At 38.9% G+C, this 12,016-nt stretch overlaps 1 protein-coding gene across 1 annotated transcript in view; it reads right to left on the bottom strand.

Moving 5' to 3' along the window:
- The window catches only part of LOC111720133 (T-cell-interacting, activating receptor on myeloid cells protein 1), a 42,326-nt gene that overhangs the window by 3,000 nt on the left and 27,310 nt on the right, over nt 1–12,016 (bottom strand). The window contains exons 3-5 of the mRNA XM_023501031.2: nt 6,628–6,806; nt 6,341–6,376; nt 3,822–4,124 (exon numbers count right to left, since the gene is read on the bottom strand). Of these exons, the coding sequence (XP_023356799.2) occupies nt 3,822–4,124; nt 6,341–6,376; nt 6,628–6,661 (373 nt within the window). The 5' untranslated portion in view covers nt 6,662–6,806. The remainder of the gene's footprint in view (nt 1–3,821; nt 4,125–6,340; nt 6,377–6,627; nt 6,807–12,016) is intronic.

Consider the following 12,016-nt stretch of genomic DNA (forward strand, 5'->3'; position numbering starts at 1 on the left):
ACCAACTTAACCAACATCTCCCCAGGGAGGCTACAAAGAGGCATGAATTCATCAGCCTTGGGAATAGAAAACCACAAGATCTACTTCCACTTCAATCCCCAAAGACATAATTGAGGAGAGAAATCATTGTGGATTATGACTACCTTCTTTCTCAGCAATCTTCTTCCTAGGCAATAACTGCCAATCAATTACCACCAACAGGTATGGGAACCCTGAGGAGGTGCGAGTCCATGCTCCAGCCCTCATAGCCTTATTCCTTGTGCCATCTTATTGCTGTTCAGTAGCGTCTGACTTTTCATCTTCCCATTTCAGGTTTTCTTGGCAAAGCTACTAAAATAATTTGTCATTCCTTTGTCCAGCTCATTTTACATATGAGGAAACTGAGGCAAACTGTGACTTGTCCAGAGTCACACAGCTAGAAAGTGTCTGAGGCTAGATTTGAACTCAGAAAGTTGAGTTTTGAGCCTTCCTGACACCATGGTTCCACATAGCTGCCTTTAGTTTAATTCCTAGCTCAAATATTTTCTTTCCAACTCCACTCCTTCCAGCATCCTGAGGGGCTCCAACATATACATAGAATTTCCTTCAAATAGCCCAACTTCCCAGTTTCTCAATCTGCTCAATTTTCATAACTTATCCCAGCTCTCCTCCTCATGAATACACAGAAATGGCCATAGCCTTGATGTTGACACCACTCACAAGGATTCGGTTTCCATTTCCATGAATTCATGAATTCTGAATTGTAATCTTATATCATCCTACTTTCTCTCCCTTACAAATCTTACTATTCTCCAACAGATCCACTCCCATACCCACTCCTCTTCAATTCTTTCCCAGGAGCAGCAAGAGCAAGATCCTAACTCTTTCCCTATGCAGGTTAGACTAGCTTTTCCTTAAAAGGTATAGAAAGACATGTCTTGGTTCAGGATACTTAGAACTTAGTCAGTGGATGCCATTTCCTCAAAACCTGAGTACAAAGCAGCCACAAGAATCTTGGGAGCTAGGAAGCTGGGTAGTTAGTAAATCTTCATGGCAGCTTCATTTACCTGAACCTACTCTACTCAAGGGGTTGACACTACTTATGCTTGTGATATGACTTACTTTCTTCCCCTCTCATGAATAAACGATTATCAGATAATTCTTACATCATCTAGGGAGGAACTCTTTATCAACCCTCTTCATCCATCCCCCAACCTCTGGGTACCTTCAAAAAATCTATTCAAATATTGATTAGTATATAGTTAGACATGGTCTGGGAACTGCTCTAAGTGCATTCCATCTGGCTCCTGACCCCTCTTTCTTGAGTTATAGCTTTTACTTCTCAGGTCTCCCTGAGAAACCCCCAAAACTGTTACCCCTATAAAAGATCTGCTTATGATAAAGAACTTTGAAAAGTTCTCTTCAGGACTAAGCCTATTGTGAAGTACTATCTTTCTTCCCCTCATAGTGCTTTCCCTATAATGGCACCTTTCTCCTTAATCTAGCCAACTCTGATTAGTCTCAGCTGCAGTCAATGGCTTTCTCCCACCTCATAGAGTATTTCCTTTCTCCTGGTTAATCATGAGTTCTCCAAGAGATTTGTCTTTTTTCTTACTTTCCCAACTCTATTTTATATTTACTATTCCTGGTGTTTATTGTCTGTAACCTATTACTTAAAATAAACCTACCTTTTGTCAAAGTCACGGGGGTCCTCAAACTTTTTAAATAGGGGTCCAGTTCACTGTCCCTCTGACTGTTGGAGGGCCGAACTATAGTAAAAAAAAAATTGTTTTGTGGGCCTTTAAATAAAGAAACTTCATAGCCCTGGGTGAGGGGGAATAATCGTCCTCAGCTGCCACATGTGGCCCGCGGGCTGTAGTTTGAGGACCCCTAGAAGAGAATGGCCATAGTAAATTTATCACATGTTTATTCTGAACATGATTCCCAACCATATCACTTGTTGGATACTCTCCTACTTTGGTCAGATAAATATCTTTTTTTTTTGTTAACTATTAAATGAATTAGGAATTACAAATGACTTACATTACCTACCTAGCCATCCTGCCCCAGATCAGAAAAAAAACAGGGAAGACCATAATGCAAAGTGAAGTGAGTAGAACCAAAAGATCCTTCTATGCAGTAACCATAATGTTGTTGTTGTAGTTATTGCTTGTCCTTCCTTCTGAAAGACGATCATGACATCAGGAAGGTGGCATTATGTGATATGCAAGTGACTTGGATTTGAGTGAAGAAGAGCTGCATAAACTCACCAGAATCACTTTCGTCTCCAGAGCCTTCCAGGAGCAAGATATAGATCAGAACAACTGGAGACCCCATTTGCTGCAGTTCACCTTGGCCTTCTTAAGCCAAGGTCTTTAATTGGTATTGTAATGATAATTAATTCTGAAATACTTAATTACTCTGATTAAGACATAAATCTAAAACAATTCTGTTCAACATTTCCCGAGGTAAAGCCATTGGTTCCCATAAGTTCAGTCATAACTTTATGCAAATACATACTAGGTCTGCTTTTTCAGCCCTATTCTATCTCTCCTAAACTACTATCCCATATCATCAACTCTCTCAGTAGCTGTAATGGAGTGGGGATCTGTGGATAGAGTATTGCATTTGGAATTAGGGAGTTGAATTTAAATGCTTCCCAAACATTCACTAACTATGAGACTCAAGGCAAGTCTCTTAAATTATAGTCTCAGTTTCCTCTTCTGTAAAATAGGAAGAATAATACCACCTGCCTCTCAGAGGTGTCATGAGAATCAAAGGAAATCATTTCTAATGAAATTTGTAAACCTGAAGGCACCAGAGAAAAGGTATCATTATTCACTCCACCCTGCTATGAAAAATACCAAAAACAAAGAAAAAAGCAAAAATAGGTGAGAAGGCTTTTCACTGTGCCTCCAAGTGCCCAGAAAGTGGTAAGCATTACATGAATACTTATTGACTAGCCCATATGGCAAGGAGCCTTCTCACCATAGCTTCGTGATCCTGCTAAGGAGTCCCTAGTACAGAGGTTCCTCAGCTCTAGGATCTTTGAACTTGGGGAGGGGGAATTAATATTTTGATAATTTTATCACAATATATTTGATTTCCTTTTTAATTTTTTGTATTACATTTCATGGATTTCAAAACATTATTCTGAGAAAGGATCCATAGTTTCATTAACCTGGCAAAGAGATCCATGACGTTAATAAGAGAAACTTTTCCTCTCTGAGAACCAGAGCTGTCCCTGTCCAACAAGCTCAATTTTCAAGATAACCTCTCAGTCCTCTGTCCTGCACAATGGAACCAGATCTAGGCATTGTAACATTGGAATAGTGCTGTGGTATAGAAAATGATTAGTTTAATTTAGAAACCTATGGAAAGATTTGGACCCATGAAGGATGATGCTATCCACACTCAGAGAGACAGAGGATCAACAAGCATGGCACAAATTTTTATGAATGAACATGTGCATATTTGAGAATAATTATAGATATCTATGTATGTGGATATCTCCATGCTTACTGCAGCCTACTTGAGGAAGGTGGGGGGAAGAAAAGGGAAAAAGAGCAAAATAAGAAGTACACAGCAGACAATGAAAAAAAGCCTGCAAGGAAGCAAAAGCAAAGATAGACAGTGCTTAATACAATGTGTTCTAGTATCATATATGCTTTCTTGGAATGGAAATTTATTTTACACATTCTGAATCCTCTTTTATATTATGTGCATGTGACAATATTTTTCTTCTGGGTTTCCTTCTATTTTCCCTTTTTTCATTGTTCTAAATAAATACATTATATAAAATAAAAACAACTACAACAAAAGAACCAGATTCCCATTCTTACCTTTCTCAGAAATCTCCAGGACCGTGCTGGCTTCTGACTTTATTTGTGGGTTCTGAGAGCTAAAGTACTTACAACTGTAGTTCCCAAAATCTTGGGTTGTCTCAAACTGTAGGGTAAACTCAACCCAGCTTGCTTCTGTAGTCTTTTCAAACAAGGGCTTGGAATTCCCCTCCTTGAACAGAAGATATGTCCATTTCTGGGGTGGCAAATCATCATCTGATATGGTGCACGTGAAGATCATGCTGCCCTTTGGGACCAGGATAAAATCTTTCTGAACTAAGAAGTTAGGTTTGGGGAGAGGGCCTGGAAGAGAAAAGACACTGAAGTAGGAGTTGGAACATTTGGGTGCAGATCTCAGCTCTGCTCATACGTATTGGAGTGACCATGGACAAATTAGATTTTTTTTCATTTCCAGTTTTATCATCCATACAATGAGGGGATGTGCCATAGAAATCTCTGGTCCCCTTCCAGAATCCCTTTCCAATCTATGAATCTAAAAGGAAAACTTTCTCAATAAAACTCAACCCATACTTTCCTTTTCCTTAGCCTTGTCAACCACAGAAAGGATCAATGCCTAAAGTTAAATTTTGGTTTAGAACACATTTGAGAAGTCATAGGTTCCAAGTTCTAGACAATCTCTAACACTTATTTGCTGCATGATCTAGACAAAGTCTATTGTCTTCCCTGAGATTCATTTTCCCCATCTGTAATAAGACTAAGATTTCAAATCTAGAAGACTAGAAGGTTGGTGGTGTTCTTAATAGAAATAGGAAAGCAAGGTTCTCTCTCTGAGGAAGGAAAGTTTAGAACTTGCCAATTTTGAGAGCACTATAGAGGTAACTGTCGTTCATTCTCAAAGAGGACCTAAGTGACATCTATATATGGGGGTCAAAGTACAGTGTGGATAGAGTAAAGCTGATTGGACCAATATGAGCTCAAAAAATTCTACCACAGCTTAGGCACAAATGGTTCTTGTGAACACTTAAAGATGGCTCAAAATTTGCATATTTCACATTTTTAGATGACTAGAGCACAGATAGTTTAAAATGTCCAATCCCAGGAAATGGTAGAATGGAAATAAATCTGGAATTCAGCTGAGTCAAGATAATGATTTAATCCCAAGAGATGATGAAATGACTAAGTGAGCATTTAGAGACAAGAGATCACAGTATAAAAGATGATCCAAGAAAGGAAATTGAGAAGAAGCAAACAGGGAGGAGAGAGCAGTAAGGAAAAAGAGGTATTCATTAACGTAAAAACTGGAGAGAGTCCAAGAAGAATGAGGAATGAAAAGAGCCATCAAATTTGTCATTTAAAACAAAACTAATCCTTGCAGAGAGAGTAATTTTGAAGGATGAGGTCCAAAAACAGATGGAAAATGCGAGGTAGGAGAGGGAACTGAGACAAGGAGTACAAACAACTTTCATGTGCATTTAGTTGTGACATTGAGGACACCAACAAATTATAACTCATGTAAACATTCATTTTCATATATCCAGAGATCTGGAGGTTGTTATTTTTGATTTTTAGGCAGTAGGGAAGAAGCAAAATAATCGGGAGAGATCAAAACTTGGAAGGTGAGGAAGAGAATGACCAAGAAGGTGAAATTTCTCAGAGGAGATAGAATGGATTGGCTGAGACAAGCAGAAATGTCAGTAAAATAGAAAGGAATATCTTTCCTGTCCTGATCAGAAATGGACACATTAGCGGGTTAGTAAAATAGAAGGAAAGGTACAGACCAAAGGAAATGGCTTCCAAGATTGCTGCTATTTAGTGGAAAGGCAATGGATCTGAAGTCTCATGCCATCATTTCAAATTCCCAGACTTCCATTTACGAGCATTGTGGCCACTTAAGTCTCTGGGTCTTTATATCTATGTCTCTAAAATATGTTGGACAAGCAGAGCCACAGAGCCCCTCTAAGGTCTAAGTCTACAAAATCCCCATGCTGTTTAGCTGGGGGAATTCATAACATTCTTGTTGCCTCTTGTGAGCTTGATTTCCTTGCCTGAAAAATTAGAGGGAAAAATCAACGTATCAATCCATCGGCAAACATGTTTGAACAGTGATTTTATATCTATATCTATACATATATGTTTACAGAAATATAAACATGTGTGTGTGAGTGTGTGTGTATGTGTGTGTGTGTGTGTGTGTACAATTAACTCCATTCCAGAGGATTAGGGCCATGTGAAGAAAGAATCAATAAGAGTTTTCCTTACTTGTTGAACATAAATATATAAGGTTTAAGAGCTGAAGAGAGCTCTTGGACCACCTCAATGCGAAGAAGGAAAACAGAAAGTTCCAGAATCTGAGCCAGGTGAGCTCAAGGATACAGGGATATCATCCCAAGAGGGCATGAAAGCAGCAGGGCCAAGGGGGTACCATGACAACATTGGAGCCCTGTTTAATAGGGATGAAAGCAACCTCCCAGAGAAGTCTCTAGGACTCAGTTGTCAAGATCACTCTCCTTCCACCCATATCTTCAAGGGGTAGGGAGTATTTGGGGGATAGGACTCACCCTCCCGTGCGCTGATCCTCTGGTTCAGACACAGCCCTGTCAAAAAGACACTTCAGTGAGCCAATTCCTACAATGGCACTCACCATACCACGCCACATCTTATCCCCCTCTCATTAAAGATACCTGACATTTATTTTTTCTGGAATGCCAGAAAATGTCACGTCAATGACACTCAGAAGCATGAAGAACCTGCTCATTCCCCCACAACTCCCTTTCCATGTACCTTATCAGAATCCTCGCATCATCCCCCTCCTCCTCCATCTCTATTCCTGGTCCCTTCGACTCACCGAGACAGAGTAAAAAGGAGAGTGTGGAGGTCATGGTGTAGCCAAAGTGCTGTCCTCAGTTGAATGATCTCAGCTGTCCAGAGGAAAGGAGGAGGGACCAGGGCTGAGGCTTGGGTCCAGGATGTGGTGGCAGGGGCTTCTGTCTCCACCCCCTCAAACAAGGTCCAACTGTTTCCTCTCTAAAACAGATGAAATAGGGAAGATCTCTCCCAGAAAGCTTTATCTTCAGCCTTCCCTAATGCCCAAAGAGGCATCCACACCCATCTGTCATGAATTCTTTCCTTTATTCTTTCATATTCCATTACACACCTCTTCGATCTTCTCAGGCCCCCTTTACTATCTTCAGAATTAATGAAGCAAAACCTAGATTTAAGGGCAGAAGTCCTGTTTTGGAATCCTGGTCCTACCCTTGCTAACTATATGTGTTGGGTAAAAACACTCGATCCTTGGATATAATAAATTGTCATATTGACCTCAGTGAGTTGGTGCTTGAAACAAAAAATCTATGCAAGTTCTTTGTAAAACTGGAAAGTCATCTATCTTTAGCATTAGGAAAAGGAGCAGGGCTCGAAAAAGTGAGGAAGCTTTGCAGCCTCTCCAAAGGACACAATCGAAGGGATTGTCAGGCAGACACACTTGCACCCAAATGGACTCTAACACTCCTTCTATCCTGCTGAGATGAGTCCCAAACTAAGCTGACACCCATCAGAATGGAAGCTGTAAAGAGAAATTTTGAACAGGGAGGATTGATGTATTGTTTTGTCTAATTCAAATTAAAAAGAAAACATTTAATAAGCACATATTGTCTTCAAGGTACCATGCTTTGTGGCATAGGGATGGAATGAGTATTAAGTACCTACCATGTGCCAGGCAATTTGCTAAGCTCTTTATATTTATTGTTTGATTTAATGCTTCCAATAACCCCAGGAGGTAAGTACCATCGTTATCCTTTTTATAGTCGAAAAATCTGACACACACAGAAAATAAGGAACTTTTCTGAAATCAAACAGTTACTAAAGTGTGTGAGGACACATTTGCATACAGGCCCAGTACTCAATCCATTAGGCCACCAGGTGTCTTAACACTATTTGACTCTACCAGATAATTCTCCTATGGCAGCCATAAACACGAATGGCAGAGCAGGAGGTCAGTGCTAGACTTTGGAAGAGGCTTGAATATGAACAATGTTAATTAGGAATAGAAGAATATTCCTGGAGGGGGTAGAAGAATAAATAACGGGTAACCTGGCATCAATACACCTAGGTCTGTTTGTCCCCCAATTAATGTAGGAAAACAAATAGAAAAAAATAATAATTCCTACCCTCAAGATGCTGAGATTTCTTTACGCTGAATATAATAAGGGATTGTATTTTAATATAATTTTTATTTCTAAATTAGATAAAGCAATACAATCAATCTTCCCTGTGGAAGGAAGGAAGGAAGGGAAAGAAAGAAAGAAAAAAGGGAAAGAAAGAAGGAAGGAGGGAAGGAAGGAAGAAAGGAAGAAAGAACAGGAAAGAAAAGAAAAGAAAAGAAACTGGAGGGGACCAGCAGACTAACCAACCCATCAACCAAAGTTGACAATATATTCCATGGTCCATACCCATAAGCTCCCAAATTAGCAACAAAACAAAAGATGTATTTTTGGTTTTTGTTTTTTTCATCTCTCCTTTGGGGATATGTTTTGGCCATGACAAGTTTCCACTTTTCAGCACTGTTGTTCATTCCACTAATATTGTTGTCATAATTAAGCATCTTGTTTTCTTGGTCCTGCTCCTTTTACTTGGCACCTGATGATATAGGTGCTGCAGGCTTTTCTGGATTCTGCATTTTCATTTTTCTAATACCCAGAGGAAAACCAGGAGAGCAGAAGGACTCAGAAATAAATAGGGCAATTTTGATACTACTGTGCTAAATTATATACTTTCTAAAAGGAATTCAGTGTCTTATGCAATCCTATTTCTTGTCCTTTGTGTAGTAAATTGTTTCAATTTGTTAAAGATTGCTAGATTAAAGATAAAAAGGAATCTATATACATGGCTTCTTATAAATATTCATGTACCACAATTCATAACTTTTCCTTAACTAAGGGACTTCTCCTTTTATTCCCAGTTCTTTACTACTACAAAAAAATTACCTTTTTTGCCTTTATCATCCATGGGCTATAGGGCTAAAAGAGAGAGATCTCTAGATCAGAGGTATCAACCCTTTAGGCTCTTTATTAGCAAAATTTCAAATTGCTTTCCTGGATGCTTAAATGAGTGCAGCTACATAAGCAATGTATTGTATTTTTCTTCAGGTAGAATGTTCAGAATTTCCATCTTTTTTCATTTTTCTCAATTTCTTGGGCGTAAGGAACAAACTCAGGGTTGTTTTCAGGTTCAATTTTCTTGTTATTAATAATTTGGAGCATTTTATATTTTGCAATTCTTCTTTTAAGAACCATATGTTCATATCCTCTTGGCACATATTATTGATGTATTAATGAATGTATTTTTCCTCATTTTTATTTTTTATTACACATTGCTTTATTAATCACATTGGGATGCAAACATCTGAATGAGAGGAAAAAACTATGGGAAAGGGGAAAAAACAAAAAAGAAGTATACATAGGTGTGAAGACCGAGTTAGAATCAGCCGGAGTCAGAATAAGCAAAAGTCCTTGGTCTTTATTCTTGGCCTTTAGTGGGTATAAGTGAAGGGAGTGGAACAGGATCTCCGTGACCTTCCTTTTCCACCTCCACCACCAAAGTGACCCCCGCTTGTCTTACTCCATCCCCTAATCCTTCCCACAATTCTCTGTATACACCAAAAGATTGAACCAGCACAGAATAGTGGGAAGGGCCATATTCCAAGCATATACTAATAGAGTATTGTCCAGTCGGTAGTTAGCCTGAAGTGCTCTGTTGTCCATCCTCAAGTGCATCAACTCAGAGTTTTAGCCCTTTACACTTAGCACGTGTTGACTTTCATTCAATATCCATCATTCTTTTTCTACTATTTCTTCTATTTAGATATACTGGGATTATCTTGGATCATTGAACCACTAAGAAGAACCAAATCTTTCATAGTTGATCATAGCACATTCTTGCTGTTACTGTGTACAATTTTTCCTGGTTCTGCTTGTTCTCTCAGTATCAGGTCATGCAAATTTTTCTAGGACTTTTTAAATCAGCTTGTTCAGCATTTTTACAGAACAATAACATTCCATTATCTTCATATACCATAATTTGTTCAGCTATTCCCCAATTAATGGGCATCTACTCATTTTCCAATTCTTTACTACCACAAAAAGAGCTGCTACAAACAGTTTTGCACATGTGGGTCGTTTTTCCTCCTTTATGATTTCCTACGGATACAGACCCAGTAGTGGCAATCTGGGTCAAAGGGTATGCATACTTTTGGGGCCTCATTTAATATGAATGTATTTTGATCATATGCATGTATATGTTAGGTCTCTTCATATTGTGGAAATAATACCTGATGTGCCGATATTTTTTTTCCCATTTGAAGGTCCTTCTATACATTGAAGTTGAAGTGAGTTTAATTCAAAAGAGATACAATTTCTTGTTGTTAGATTGATTTAGTTAGATGAAAACTTAGGGATTTTCCAAGTTGGGAGGGGGAGAGTGAATTAATGAAATTCCCTGAAATCAGGAAAGGAAGTATCCCACTCCCCTCTGTGTCTGTAAATAATTAAAAGAACAAGGAAATAGTAACTGATTGACCAGTATGGGACCAGTTTCTAGATATAGTATATGGGTGGCTTAAGGACACATAATTATGAGGGGGAAAAATCTCTTTTTCTCAGTCTTTGATCTGACAAAGTTTCTAAGTCCTTAGTTAATGGTCTCTGAGCGGCAAGTAGAGGTGGTCCACATTCCCAGAAATGCAGGGAATTCACTACAGATCCAAATTCTCCTGACTGAATAAAGTTTTCTCACAAGACAGAAATTGCACAAGCCCCAAACTTGAATAGAAAGAGAACTAAGATAGCTCCAGAATTGGATTACAAGATGGAGTCAGTGTGGTTCCCTCAGTTCCCACAATTCTCTCAATTTCCACACAATTCCCAGAGAATATGATCTAAAGTAGGCAAAGGAAAGATGAGCCTAAGTACTCTAGGGATAAGAGATGAAAATGACCCTAAAAATTGAAGGCATCAAGAAGCTGCACTTGCAGGAAGCAGGAGAATCTAAAAGATAAAAACAAAGATGGAATGAATTCCAGCCATCCTTCCAACCCCCTCCACCAACTTAGCCCTGGAATCTTAATGCATTACAATGACCATTGCACACGCTCTTTATCTAAAAGATATTTTAAATAAGTTTTCCTTCATAGGGTGACATGCTGAATTGCAGAGCATTAAAAGATCACCACTCTGTGTTGTAAACAAGATGCTATGTTGCTGCATCTAGGTCTAAATGGATTTCCCCAGCAGGGACAACAGTGCCAAAATTATGTGCACTTGTAGGTCCAGATAAACTGAATTCTCACAAACCACATCTAGGATCTTCTGGTCCCTTTTTTTATTAGTCCATTATACTTAAGTATCTGCTTGTGGGGTTCCAGGGCTCTTAGTGAGATAAACATGGAAAGCTTTGCAAGCCATAATGGAAAAATAGAAGAGGTGTGAAACGATCACTCTGGAAGACACACTCACCAGTGTCTTCAAGTCAGAGTTTCTGTCCAATGTAAAAAGTACCAGTTATATTGACTATGGGGTGTAAGGGGTTAGATCAAAGAAATCTAGGAAGAAAGCATAGTCTTCTTATCTCTTTAGCAGACTCTTCACACAAGATCCTTGATGGAAAGGGCAGTGGAAAGTCAAATCAATTTGAAACATAGAATTTGAAGTTGCAAGGGACTTTCAACATTTTCTAATTGTAGACTGTCATTTACAGATAAGGAAACTGAAGCCCCATTTCTCAGTCAATTGTTTATTTCCTCAATATTTATGGACTTTCACTTCTTCCTGTCATGAAGGGGAAAGGAAAGGAGGAGGAATATGATAGAGATTCAGCTGGGGTTGGGATAAGGGTGGCCAAAAAAATGACTGGTAGCAACCAATCTTTGACTTCCATTGTCCTGAAGAGATCTTTCTCTTGCCCCTCCACTCATTATGCTCCCCCTCCCCACTCCCCACAATCAGATCTTTTCTCTAGCATTTTGAAGTCACATGGCCTTTTCTTAGACAAGTAAGATTATAAAGTACTGGGAAGCCAACCTCATTCTTCTTATTCATCTTTTTCAACTGTATAAGATAACGGGGGAAAAAGGAAAAGAAAAGATAATGGAGAAGAATGGCTCACTAGGGTAATGAGAGATCCTTCTTAGGATTAGAGAGGAAGAAGAGATCTAAGAAGCTAATTCTCTCATTGTACAAATG

The sequence above is a fragment of the Sarcophilus harrisii genome, chromosome 3, assembly GCF_902635505.1.
Source record: "Sarcophilus harrisii chromosome 3, mSarHar1.11, whole genome shotgun sequence".
Classification (NCBI taxonomy): domain Eukaryota; kingdom Metazoa; phylum Chordata; class Mammalia; order Dasyuromorphia; family Dasyuridae; genus Sarcophilus; species Sarcophilus harrisii.